Source organism: Hippopotamus amphibius, chromosome 8, assembly GCF_030028045.1.
Source record: "Hippopotamus amphibius kiboko isolate mHipAmp2 chromosome 8, mHipAmp2.hap2, whole genome shotgun sequence".
Lineage (NCBI taxonomy): Eukaryota > Metazoa > Chordata > Mammalia > Artiodactyla > Hippopotamidae > Hippopotamus > Hippopotamus amphibius.
In genome coordinates, this window is record NC_080193.1 from 82,893,007 (window position 1) to 82,907,172 (window position 14,166).

General features: G+C 38.0%; 1 protein-coding gene across 4 annotated transcripts in view; it reads left to right on the forward strand.

The window, feature by feature from the left end:
- Nucleotides 1–14,166, forward strand: part of DOCK10 (dedicator of cytokinesis 10) — a 261,399-nt gene that overhangs the window by 217,149 nt on the left and 30,084 nt on the right. For all 4 annotated transcript variants that reach the window (XM_057744533.1, XM_057744534.1, XM_057744532.1 and 1 more), the window contains exons 29-40: nt 476–559; nt 3,142–3,238; nt 4,923–4,967; nt 6,745–6,920; nt 7,047–7,163; nt 8,796–8,907; nt 9,604–9,725; nt 9,812–9,926; nt 10,010–10,076; nt 10,301–10,348; nt 10,918–11,019; nt 12,944–13,059. In XM_057744533.1, the coding sequence (XP_057600516.1) occupies nt 476–559; nt 3,142–3,238; nt 4,923–4,967; nt 6,745–6,920; nt 7,047–7,163; nt 8,796–8,907; nt 9,604–9,725; nt 9,812–9,926; nt 10,010–10,076; nt 10,301–10,348; nt 10,918–11,019; nt 12,944–13,059 (1,201 nt within the window). The remainder of the gene's footprint in view (nt 1–475; nt 560–3,141; nt 3,239–4,922; nt 4,968–6,744; nt 6,921–7,046; nt 7,164–8,795; nt 8,908–9,603; nt 9,726–9,811; nt 9,927–10,009; nt 10,077–10,300; nt 10,349–10,917; nt 11,020–12,943; nt 13,060–14,166) is intronic.

Sequence of the window (14,166 nt, forward strand, 5' to 3'; positions counted from 1 at the left end):
GGAGGCCAGTGAGATTTTAAAAGGTTTTCCTGACATGTCTCTGCCACCTCTGTTCTTACCCGATGTTGTACAGCAGCAAAGGATCTTCACCCAAGGAACTGTGGAATGGAATTGCTAAAAATAATAATAGTAATAATAAAATGTAACTAAGTGGTTTTAAAAAATAGGCAAGTAAAAGCTAAAACTTTCTATAAAGGAAAGGGCTATAATAGCTCATTGCAAATCTCCAAGAGATGTTTCATAAAATTGATAAATATGGGTCTGTGATTTTCTGGTGTGTGTAGTATATCTAGTATTTTAATTAGTTGCCATATGTGGATGAATGCTTAAACATATTGTAGAGATTTTTAAAACATTTATTATACAACACATTTAGTTAAATGTTATTTTACTTCTATATATTTAATCATCTTTTCTAACATCTTTAATGATCCTTAAAGTAAAAACATCTGAATTTAGAATTTTATTTTTTTAGCGCTGCTTTACATTTATGGACCGGGGTTTTGTGTTTAAGATGGTTAACAATTACATCAGCATGTTCTCCTCTGGTGATCCCAAGGTAAGAACCACATGCAGGAGTGATTGCTTTCTAAACTGTTGCATTATAAATAAATAAACTGGTCTCTGTGTGTATCTGTCTAAAACAATAACCCATCCATTATCCATATCAAAAAATAATTTCTATACCAATGAGAGGCAGCCTTTTAAAATGGTTCCTGTGCTAAGTAAGTCTCCCCAGCCCTTCCTTCATGGGGGACAAAAAGGAGTGTGGAATGAAAGTGTTTACATTTTACTTTTATTTCCTGTGGGTGTAAGAGGAGTGATTCTTTCCATCTGCAAGTCTTCTGCCTCAGGTATACTTGGGACTGTCTTGGTTTTAGCTCTGAGAGTCCCACTTCCCTGGAAACCTTCAGTCTTGGGCAAGATGGAACAGTTGATCACCCTACTTAAATAGGGGCTGTGTGTCGGCAGATAGGGAACAGTACTGTCTAGAGAGCAGAGGTTCTCAAAGCGTAGTTCCCAGACCGTTGATCTCAGAACTGAGCTACCACAGGTGAGTCCCAGAAATCTGTATTGCAACAAGCCTTTCAGGTGATTCCTATGCACTCTCAAGTTTGAGAACCACTGAGCTATATCGTATGGCATTTACTAGAGGAAAATAAGACTGGAAATGGGCCAGATAGTGAACGTTGTATCAGTTAAGTTTCTTTGTGTTGCAAGCGGCAGAAACTTACTCCAATTTGAGCAAAAGGGACTTTTTTGGAAGGATATTGGGAGCAAACAGCATTGATGAAAGAGCCGGAGAACTAGGCTTGGAAAAGAACAGTGACCAAGGAACTTCCAGGGCACAAGAGTAATCACAAAGGATGAACCAGTGGCCAAAGTCTGCTACTGCCTAAATAATCAAATGGGACCATTTTCTCCCTCTTAATACTCAGCTTAAGATTTACATTCCAGAGAGGAAGCATGTGACCAACCTGCTTTGGGTCACATGCCTGCCTCTTAAGGAGGGAAGACAGGGCACCTGAATTAATAGTTTCCCATTAACCTTTACTCATTGGGAGGAAGATAAGTCCCCAATGGGAAATTATCTAGGTATTGGGAAAGAATAATGAATATAGAAAGGCCAAAAGTAGGGACTTCCCTGGTGGTGCAGTGGTTAAGAATCCACCTGCCAGTGCAGAGGACACATGTTCGAGCCCTGGCCCGGGAAGAGCCCACATGCTGCGGAGCAACTAAGCCTGTGTGCCACAACTGCAGAGCCTGTGCTCTAGAGCTTGTGAACCATAACTGCTGAGCCCGTGTGCCACAACTACTGAGCCCACGGACCTAGAGCCTGTGCTCCGCAGCAAGAGAGGACACCGCAACGAGAAGCCTGCACACCACAACGAAGAGTAGCTCCCGCTCGCCACCAGTAGAGAAATCCCGCGCACAGCAATGAAGACCCAACGGAGCCAAAAAATAAACAAATAAATTTATTTTTTTTTAAAAAAGGCCAAAAATAAATAATGATCTTCTTGGAGCCTTTCATGGTATGCTTAAGAGCCTGAGTGTTATTTTTTGGCAGTGGAGACTTACTTTAGGCTAGGAGAGTTACATGGTTATATGTCATTTGATTTTGAGAATCCAGTTCTCTCTGTAAATATTTTTTGAAGGGATACTCTTCATTAGTGCTCCAATTATGCATGAAATTTGCAGAATATCCTTTTAAGTATAATTCCCGAGAACTTAAATTATATATTTTATCAAAAACCAAATAGAACATACTCAGTGAAGAAGGATTACCATGTAATTTAGTTATGCTTCTTTTCACTTTGATGTGCAAAGGATTAAGTCAAATACTACCCTTGTTTGAGAGGGTATTTCAATTATTGACTACATTTGCCACAGAATATGATTCTAAAATATCTGAGCAAGTGGAATATATTTTATTTTGTTAGTTTGGTATTAGTGAATACAGTGAACACCATCTGAGTCTTAAAAATTGATTACTTAGTTTGCATGACAATGAAAATAGAACAGGTACGAACATGCTAATTGTTCCTATTTGTGTGATTGTGTTAAGTTGTCTTAGACCATGTCTGCACTTCATTTATCACTGTCCTACTCAAAACATTATTGAGATGACAGACCTGTTTGCAAGGGCATGGAAGAGGTGGAATTAGATAATGTACTCCGAAAATAAATGGCAGATGGAGAGAGATTCACTCTAACTTGCGATTATCTGCACCATTGTCTTCCTTAGTGCTGGGTCTTAGGAGTTGATTGGAGTGATCTGTTCTTTGCACTGAGTATAGTTGGAGACCTCTGTACATGTGGTGAGGACCTATTTTTCTCAGAATAAACATGTTACAATACATGCCAAAGAAGTGAAAAATAGGGCTAAGATTGTAGCTTATAGAAGCTCAATGTAGGTTGCAGATGGGATCATTTCCTGAACAGGCCTTGTCCAGGCTCCAAAAATAGGGAGCCTAACTATATTTACCGCTTCAGAGGGGACAAAATTCTTTAAACTTAACAGTGACCCTGTGGTCACACAAAAGTAATTCCACCTCCTTTTTAGATATAAGATTCAAGTGCAGATTTTCCATTAACTTTCTTAGTGTGTGAAAAATAGTCATTCTTTTGCCTCTTTTTCAGACCTTATGCCAGTATAAATTTGATTTTCTTCAAGAAGTATGTCAGCATGAACACTTTATTCCTTTGTGTCTCCCCATAAGATCAGCAAACATTCCAGGTAATAATTCCCAGAATTTTTATCGGTTCCTACAAAGAGAACAAACCTATTTGTTTGTTTTGCCTTTGTTTGTTGTTGTTTTCCTGTTTCCTCAGTCTTGGTTTTGTCTGAAGTTGTCACGTAGGCATTAGACCCAGGTAATCAGGTTAAAATGCAGAAGTTGGTAGCATGTGGTAAAGAGTACAGCTCTGTACTTCTCAGTTTTTGTCTATGTGTTCTTTCATTAAAGACAAGGCCAAGGAAACCATAAAATTGGTGCTTGTAAATCAAAGACTTTTAACCTAGACCCATCCTCTCTTTCACCATACTGGCTCCAAAAGACAACTTTCCTTTGATTTTGAAAGACATAAAATTATAGGGAGGAAAAGTTATACTTTGAAATTATAGGGAGGAAAAGTTATACTTTGTGAGTCTAAATTCGTTTAGGATTATCAGTCAATGTATGTACATTAAGATGCAGTTCTTCAAAATGAGTTTTAGACAAAGAAAACTGTTCCATTGAAAGGGAGGAAGAAAGGCAGGCAAATGGGCAACACTGTAAACACTCATTACCTCTGGGTCAGAAAGAGACAGAGACAAGTGCACAGGTAAAAACAGGGCTTCACATTTTGTCTACTGTATTTCCTATAGTATAAGTGGTCTACAGACGATGTTTTCATTTATTACTTTTGTTGAAATATATATGTACACACACACATATCAGGATGATCATGATAGAGAATGTGTCACCCATCTAGATGTCAGAAACTAATCAAACATCAGGCTACAAAGAAAGTACTTAAATGATTTATGAACTAAAATACTTTACTTTGTAAGGTGTACATATATCAAATCATGTGGTACACCTGAAACTAATATAATGTTATATGTCAATTTTACTTCAATAAAATAAATAAATTGATAAGTAGATTGAGTACTTCTAGGCAGTCAGTAAATTACAAGGCACAGTTTTGATATTCATGGAAAGCAGAAAGGAAGATGGTAAAGAGCGTCTTCATATGTATTACAGCTCACACTAATTAATATTTTGGAAGGAAAAAGAAAGTAAGGTACATTATCAAGCCTATAAAAGTTTTTGTCATGTTAATCTTAAGCATAAACTGTATGCATTATTCCATTCTTTTTCAAATTTATGAAACACGTTTAATCTAAATGCCTTCATAGAATAAAGGGTAGGAAAGTTATTTTGAACCATAACATTTTTAGCTTTTTGTTTTATGTTTATGAAATAGTGCCAAGTTATTACTGCATTAGGCAGGCTGGTTAAGACACTCAGGAGGATCATACCTGTTTTTGTCGTTCGGATTCTGGTTTGTTTTTTTTTTGCTATTTACTATTTATCAGTAGCTCAGAAAGAGGCCTGATAGCCTCTTTGCAGATATGATATTATCAACAGTGAACATAAAAATATGTTTCATAACAAGCAGTTTTCTGATGGAAGAAAAGGTACACAAGATGAAGGCTAAGAATTAAAACAATTCTGTTCATGGCATTCTTTTTTAAGAAAAGAAGTAAGCAACCTAAGGTACTTGTCTTGAAAAACAAAGCTTTATTGAAGGGACTCGCTCATATTTTAGGACAGTATATTTTAATTTTTCAATATAAATTACACATAGTTAATGAATATAGTGTGTATCTGAGTGTGTATATATCTGAACTTCTTGTTTATGTATATTAAATCCAGATCCTTTGACACCTTCAGAGTCAATACAGGAGTTACATGCATCAGGTAAATAACGATATTTTACATTACACTATCTCAGCGTCAATAACCACATCATATTTCGATAGTATTGATGCGTATAGATACTTGAAGTTTCCAGTTTCCAGATGCTAAGAGTCACATGTTTAATACCATCTAATCAAAATAGTCAAAAAGTTAATTGAGCTTTTCTCTTGTCACAGATAATTAAATGCTTCCCCAACTTGAAATCTTTCGTACTTTATTCTCCAGTGTTTGAATGTTTTTAATTTCCCAAAGCATCTGAAATTTCCTTAGAGTGTATCATAAATAAATTTCCCAATCATATGTAATAACACACTTGTTCAACGAAACTATCTTTGTATGATATTTCTATCATATGTGTGGTTTATCATAAATAAACCGTACCCCAGTTTGAATCATTCTCTCCAGATTGAGATTATTAGAATCATATAAGTTTATTTTTACCCCAAACAAGTTCATAACTTAAAATAGTCTGGGTAAATATTTTTCTATCCATAGATTGGAAATTTGAAAGTTTTGTTCTCTTTCTGGCCCCTCACTGTTACTCGGTATTTCATGGAAAATTTTAACCTGACTAAGCCCTTTGATCTTAGTTTCCTAAACTTCCACATTCCCTGAACTTCTGCCTTCAGTGGCATCTTCACAGACTAAAAAAATCAATGTGTTTAATTCGCTCCTGGTCAGTTATGACCTGGAGTATTCTAATAGTTCGTTATTCCTAACAGGTGGTCCTGGGGATTAACAGAGAGAGAACTCTTGTTAAGTGCTTAGCCGGGTGTTGGCACACAATCTGTGTTCTATAGGTTGGACGCTAGTCCTGTTATTAACAGTTACATTTAGGAAGCACATTGGACCATTCTCAATAAATGCACTATCATTCGAGATGTTAATATTCTTTTCTCTACAGTTCAGACTCAAAAAGGTGCAGCCCCCTTTGGTTTTCTCTCTCTTTTTTGCTCCTTTACATCCTGTAGCCCACTTGTCCTGGTGATTTTACTTCTACTACTTGGGTCCCACTATCCCAGGTCCAGACACCTGCTCACCACCCCTCTTTCCATGTTGCTACAGCCTCCTGGATTGCAGCCCTCACCCCACATCTCCCTACAGTCTAATTCATTTATAGTGTATCATATTAATGTATCAATAAAGCATAGCTCTGATTGGGCCACTGATCTCAAAGCTGTCAGTGACTTATGTCCTACAGAATTACGTGCAAGTGGTGGAGGGAATCTAGACACCAGTTTAGGAATTTGTACTTGATTTTCTCCATCATCCAGCCCCAATGTATCTCTCACGCCTTTGTTCTCCCCACTCCTCTTCTGGTTGCTGAGCTCACTGGTCTCCTCTATACCTGTGCTCCCCGCATACCTGTGCTTTCAAACATCTGTGCCATTGAAGCCCTATCCCTTGTCCTCCCAACCTCCTCTGCTCCCCTCACTGCCTCCAACTGCCCCTCTCCCCCACCAAGTCTCCGCATCTCCAAACCTTGAGCACCCTCAAAGGTCCATCTCAACATATTCCTTCCAGTCACATCTCCTGATTCCTCCAGACAGAAAATAAGCTTTTCTCCTACGCATTTGACACTGAGTACTATTTGGAATAGTATAAACAGGGTACTTACTGAACGCCCCTCTTCACATTTTCATCTCTGTAGCAAGCCTGTATTACTGAATTCCCTCCTAGCAGCCAGAGGGGTTGACAGTTGTTTGCTCAATCCCTGTCAATTATAAAACGATCACTTGATTTTCAATAACATGATCTCTTTACCTTCCTCACAAAGATATGCCTGAATATTCTGTCACGAATGAATTTTGCCGCAAACACTTCTTAATTGGAATCCTGCTCCGAGAAGTTGGCTTTGCTCTGCAGGAGGACCAAGATATCCGGCACTTGGCTTTGGCTGTCCTAAAACATCTCATGGCTAAGCATTCGTTTGATGATCGATACAGAGCACCGGTAAGTGGTTTTTCTTTCCCCCTTCCCTGAACACCAGTTAATGGTTCGCTGCATTCAAAGCATATCGAACCTACGAGTCTATTGATTTTTACGTGACTCATTTCTTTTGGCTACTTTTCCACCTAGGAAAAGCAGGCTCAGATAGCAAGTTTATACATGCCCCTCTATGGCATGCTTCTGGACAATATGCCAAGGATTTACCTGAAGGACCTATATCCTTTTACAGTCAATACATCAAATCAGGTAAGTTTGCATAATATTCCAAGTGTCTGTTTTAATAAAGGGTTTGCCTGTTTTTTTCTATTTTTCCCTTAGACAATCACTGTCCACCAACGGTGAGCAAACTAGGGATTAAACAACACTTTTTTTTTTTTTTTTAATCTTTGGCCATGCCATGCGGCGTGTGGGGTCTTAGTTGCCCTGTTATCAGGGATCAGGCTGCACCCCCTGCAGTGGAGGCACGGAGTCCTAATCTCTGGACTGCCAGGGAAGTCCTTAAACAGCACTTCTGGCTCAGTGTTTTGAGGAGGCACTTACATAGTGTCATTTGTTCCAGATTGGTCACTGACCTCTTCCACTTGTCCATCTCTTCAGCATTTTGTTTTCTTTTCCTCTGTTCTCTGCGTTGCCTTCCAGTTCTCTCCAGTTTGTACCAGGTTCCTCTATTGCATTCATGGCCCCATCCTCAGAATCCACCTTTCCCCACCACCTTTCTGCATTGGCTTTAGGCCCACCTGGGGTCAGTAGAGCCACGTGCCTTATCTGTAGTCGCAGCCCAGGAGTGGCCTGTTTGTCATCCCTCCTCCGCTGAGCCATCCTAGTGACTGCACAACAACCCCCTTGAGAGCCTTTGCCTGTGTTCACATCTCAGATGCGTTGATGCACTGATGAATCCAGTAACTCGGCAAGATATTACCATCTAGAATTTAGGAGCTATGGCTTTAGACTTGTTTTGGGGTGGTTTTTTTTTTTTTTTTTTTTTGACCTTATTCAGATCCCAACAGTATCAGTTACTATCTGTGTGACCATAGATAAATTAGCCAACTTCTTTAAGCCTCTATTTCCTTATTTATAAAATGGAACAGAATACCTCTATCCCAGGGTTCTTATGAGGATTAAATTGTGTAATAGAAAATACTCATCACAGAGACTGACACATAATAAGTACCTAAAATCTAGTTTTTAATAATTGTAATATACATAAAATAATCCATGATAATAGTGATATATAATCTGCAATATAATCAGTGAATTTATGATATCACTTATAGGTGGATTCTCAAAAATACAACAAACTGGTGAATATGACAAAAAAAAAGAAGCAGACTCACAAATATAGAGAACAAACTAGTGATTACCAGTGGGGAAAGGGAAGGGAGGAGGGGCTTTATAGGAGTAGGGGATTAAGAGGTACAAACCATTATGTATAAAATAAGCTATCAGGGTATATTGTACAACACGGGGAATATAGCCTATATTTTATAATAACTGTAAATGGAGTATAACCTTTACAAATTGTAAATCCCTATATTATACACCTGTAACATAATATTGTACATCAACTATACATCAATTAAAATTTTTTTAAATCAGGGAATTTATCAATAACCATTCCAGCCATTTAGTCTATACCTAAAAGATAGTTTCCACCACATTGTTAAAAATTTTTTAAATCACATAAGCAATCAAATTGTGACTAAGAGTATGGTTTGACTATATTAATTTTCATTGCCTACTTTGGCGGAAGATTTTGCTGAAATGTAAAAGATCAAATCATGTATCGTCTAATTGAAAGTGTAACAAAGAAGGTGTATGTGGGTTTACAATATTGAAATATGATGATTCCCATGAATTTCTCCTGTGCTTTGAATACAGGGGTCTAGAGATGACCTCAGCACCAATGGAGGATTCCACACGCAGTCAGCTATGAAACACGCAAACTCTGTGGACACATCATTTTCTAAAGATGTTTTAAATTCCATAGCAGGTACTTCAGAACTTCCAGACAGTTGTGTTTAACAGTCATCCTGTGTACATTGTATACCACTGTGCTTGTTAGCCGCTCAGTAATTCATTACACATAATCTCTGTGGCAAAGTATCCATTTATACAGCTGAAGAGCTTTATTACATATTTCTTTGAACTTCCTCTTCTACCTAGTGTTCATTTTTACTTGGAACTAGGAGCAGTCTACTCCGATGCTATCAAATTGTTTCATTCTCAAAACAATCTTGAAGTTTTCATTGCATACAGCCTTTTAAAATATAATAGCCCCTTAACTTCAAAGATTATTTTCAAGCACTATTTTGGAAATGTCATCTTAATTTCTTATAAACTGTCAAAAATTTAAAGCTTCTTCCCCGAAAGCAACCTTAGGAACTTTTATTACGTGTTTTAAAACAGAAACATTCTTTAAAAAGCTTTTTAACAAATCAAAGGAATGAGCTTTAGTTCCAGTTTTAATGGTCTAAATTTTCCTAAATCCTTAATGGCGGCATGGCTGTTAGAATAATATTTTAAAAGTTGCATATCTTTCATACCAATCCCAGACTCTGTTATGTCAACTTTTCACAATAGTGCTACCACCTGAACAATCAGCATCTTTTTGGTTCATCGTTTTAGCTTTTTGTGTGTGTGCACATGCATCTCATTACCGTCTGTGTGCTGTGGCTTGTGTTTACAGCATTTTCATCAATAGCTATTTCTACAGTAAACCATGCTGATTCCAGAGCTTCATTAGCAAGTCTTGACTCCAACCCAAGCACCAATGAGAAGAGCAGTGAGAAGACTGACAACTGTGAAAAGGTAGAGCTTCCCTCCCAAACTTACTGAGCATATTACGAGCCGGCAATCTCCTACTCTTACTCAGTCCTTGGTTTTTTCATTCCTAGATTCCAAGGCCGCTGTCTTTGATAGGCTCAACTCTTCGATTTGACAAATTAGATCAAGCAGAAACCAGGAGTCTTCTTATGTGCTTTCTTCACATTATGAAAACAATTTCAGAGGGTAAAGAGAGCTCTGTAAAATTAAATTAAAAAAATTTTTTTTGAATCTCAAAGATTCTCATGCCATTTGGTGTTTCCTTTCAGAGACTCTGATTGCCTACTGGCAAAGAGCCCCCAGTCCGGAGGTGTCCGACTTCTTCAGCATCTTGGAGTAAGTTTCAGAGTGGATTACTTAACACTTTTTTTCTAGAACCTTCAAAATATTTTAGTATACCATTTTTCATTCTAAGTACCATATAGTGAATGACCTATCAATCATAATGCATACAGTATTTAAAGAAAACTTTACATTTTTCTTTTAATGTACTTGCATGAACACTTTGTATAAATAAAAAGGCATGAATAATTAGAATGCGACTTTGTTTTCCTTTCTAGTGTTTGTCTTCAAAATTTCAGATACCTAGGAAAACGTAACATAATAAGGTAATAATTTTAAATTCCAAAAGGCTAGTTTGATCCTTTGAAAAGAATTATGCCATATTATTAATGTATTGGGTTAGCCTTAGAGATATATGTTAGAAATCTTAAAATGCAAATAAGGATTGTAATGTTGACTTCACATTAGACATAGAAATTTGATGATTACTCTATATGCATAATAGATCTAGGAATAGTTAAAGCTGTCTGGGAAAAAAAGCACAAAACACACATTTCTGAAAGGAAACCATGTTTCATGTAGCTTCTCAACTAACTTACGTATCTTTAAATAAATATAACTTCGAGGATACATATTTTAAAAAATACTTCCAATAAACTAAAAAAAAATTAATCTGAAATAACTGTGCTGTCATCCTTTTCTCATGAGAAACAGCAGTGCCTCTGGCATCTTCCCTAAACCTCCAATTTCCCATTTCCAGAAGAAAATGTGATTTTATTTTTCATAGCATATGGAATATTTCATTGTTCTGTAATCACTTTGTCAGCTGCCATTTTTTATTTGTATATCAATTACAAACACTGAGCTAGAATTAAAACTTCAGTTTTCCTTACAGAAAAATTGCTGCTGCGTTTAAATTTGTGCAGTCCACCCAGAACAATGGAACTCTCAAAGGATCTAATCCATCCTGCCAAACCTCCGGCCTCTTGCCACAATGGTACTGTCACATTTGCCTGATATTTAAAATTGTATATTGTGAGTGTACGTGTGTGTGTGTGTGTGTGTGGATACACTCATAGGCGCACACACACATATGTATTCCAAACCAAACACAGATTTCAAGCAACTCTATATGTTTCTCTGAAGAAACTTCGTAGATACATCCCTATCTGCCCTATAGCTTGTAAAGACCTAAGAAGCAAGAATTATGCCTTATTTATATGCACCTAGTGTACAATGCCTTACATAGGATCAACGAGTATCTCAATTTAATTGAACCTGAAAAGACGTAATTCCAATAAATGTCTATTGTAATGTTTGCTAATCTCTTAATGACAAAGCAAAATGTGAGGTCATCTCTCCCCTTTCCTTTCAGTAATTGTAATAATTTAGTAGTATTCTTGGAGCTTAAAGCGTCAGAGGCAATAAGGAAGCACAGCTGGCCCCATAAACTCATTTTAGATTTTTTAGTCATTAGACTAGCATATAAAACCTAGTGTTACCCTTCATTAACCTACCCTATAGGAAACATTTGCCCTGAAGTCTTACCTTAAAGCTCCTCTGGGTCTAGTAAATCAGAATTCTTTGCTAAAATTTTCTCCAGTTTGATTTATTCTTCCCAGGAGTATCATAATAATATATAATATGAGAATGGCTATATTTTAGAATCAGTTTTAGAAAGAAATATGAAAGCAGTATATAGCTAATAAATCATAGAATTTTGCCTCTTTATCCATGGGGACCCCTTGAGATGGCCCCCATATGAGAAAGTAAATGAAAAGAATGTAATGGGCATGTTTTTGCAAATGGCAGTAGAATAGAGGACTACGAACAATTACTTTAATGACAGTCATAACGCACCTGAGGTCACGGCAGTTTGAAAGATGTCTGGTGGCTTAGATATCAGCCTCCTCCCTAAACTATCTGGACAGGTCCTGGCCATTCCCGCAACACCCCTCCCAGAAACCATGGCTTTTCCTCCAGGAGTTACAGATTGAAGAAGACTCAAAACCTGGAAATAATCCAGTCCCAAAGGTCCAAGCCATACAGCCCAAACCCATTATTCCTGGTAGCCACAGAAATGACCCAGACTCTCCTGGCTACTGAAGGCCAAAGTCAGATCTCCCGGGCCCAGATTCATCCAGAGCATTTGATTAACCAGAACCAAATAAGCCTTGAGAAGTAAGACAAAGAGAAAACCACTGCTTCTTTTTAAGGCTTGACTCTTCAGTATCTCCTATTGCCTGCTTTCCTCAAAGAAATGTTCTATGACCTTGGTCAAATGATAGCTTAAATGAAAGTTGGAAGTGGCAAGGGACACTGAATAAGAGCCATGGTCTTTGTCCCCGCTCTGTGAAAGCAGCAGCCCAGAGGCTCCCTCAGCTCTGTCCCCTACAAGGATCATATGTCAGCCCCGCTGTGGGCATGATGCAAATGCAATGACAAATCCCAAAAGAATTTCCACATGCAAAGAAGTAGGAGACAAAGGGCTTAGACCAGATTTTACTTCTTTTACATTTTACCTCCTAAAAATAATTGATACCATTGAGCTATAGAGTATTGTACTTTTTTAATGTCTACCACTATGCCTTTCTGATCGATCAATAGCCAACTTAATATCCACGAATCCCATGATTTCATTAAATAATAATGAATATGCTTATGCAGAATTTAATTCAGTATCTGTTATTTGTGTATTATTCTTTAGTATCTGTTATCATTCTGAACCCTTTTTCGGCTTAAATAAAATTTCTCCAAAAGTACTTTCAAAAGTTCTTCTTATCATATCACCTATAACTAATATTTTTAATAAAAAGTCTCTATTCAAATTTTTTAACATTTGACTCAATCTAGAGAACCTGAATGAACATTTGGTTATCATATCCCTATGACTTTTAACCATTTTATCATTTCTTTTTCAGGATGCACAGTCATGAAGGACAGAAGCAGCACAGATCACAAACTTTACCAATAATTCGAGGCAAAAATGCACTATCTAACCCCAAACTCCTACAGATGTTAGACAATACCATGACCAGTAAGTAAACCAGAAATAGTAGCCACAAGATGGTTATCATTTTTCTCTAGATGTGTGCAGGACATAAAATGCATTATGTTTCAGAAATATAAGGAATGTTGCGGTGCTCCTGAGACCACCGGTTTTCAGGCTTGCGGTAGCCCTCCCGTCTCTGAGAGGAGAGAATCAGCAAGGAGCAGTTAAAAATGTAGCGTCTTGGGACATCCCTGGAGGTCCAGAGGTTTAGACGCCGAGCTTCCACTGCAGTGGGCACAGATTTGATCCCTAGACGGGGAACTAAAATCCCACCTGCTGTGCGTGGCCAAAAAAAACAAAAAACAAAAAACAAAATGTAGTGTCCTTATGAGAAGAAAGGGGAAAAGTAAACCTCTCAATATAGTACGCTCAGTGTAGCTCCTCTGGAACCAAGTAACTTTGGCACCACGAGGGGTTACGGTGGCCTCTCTCAACCAGATTATTGTCGGCTGTTTGGGAAGAGGAGAAAGTTGTCCGTGTCCTAGAAGCAGTAAGCATGCCGTCTTGAATCCAGTGTTGCACACATTCCAGGTGTGAATGAGGAGAAGATGGGATCCAGGGTTTTTGTATCACGTAAATGTTCTTGATTATGGACACGTGACCACAGTTACCCGTTTAAAGGTGTTTGCCTTAATCTGTCATACATTTAGTCCCTTTCTGAGGAGGCGATTAATGCAGATCTTCCACTGAGACCCTATGTTTGGTCTGTTAGCCTGGGAGCATAAATCCTGACCCAGACTGATTATGGAGGAAATACGCCTCTAGCAATGGCTGAATCAATGGGAAAGAAGTGAGAAATAATGGAGAACAGACTACTCTGGTCCTTTGGAAACCGTACAGCTGACAAATGAAAAGGGCATGTACCCTGTCTTAATCAGTTCGAGCTGCTACGACAAGATACCACAGACTACGTAGCTTAAACAACAAATATTTCTCATAGGTTTAGAGGCTGGGAGGTCCATCAAGGTGCCGGCAGCCTTGATGTCTGGTAAGAGCCCAGTTTGCAGGTGGCCACCTTCTTGCTTTGTCCTCACGTGATGGAGACAGAGATGATCTCTTTGGTGTCTCTTTTTATAAGGGCACGAATCCCAT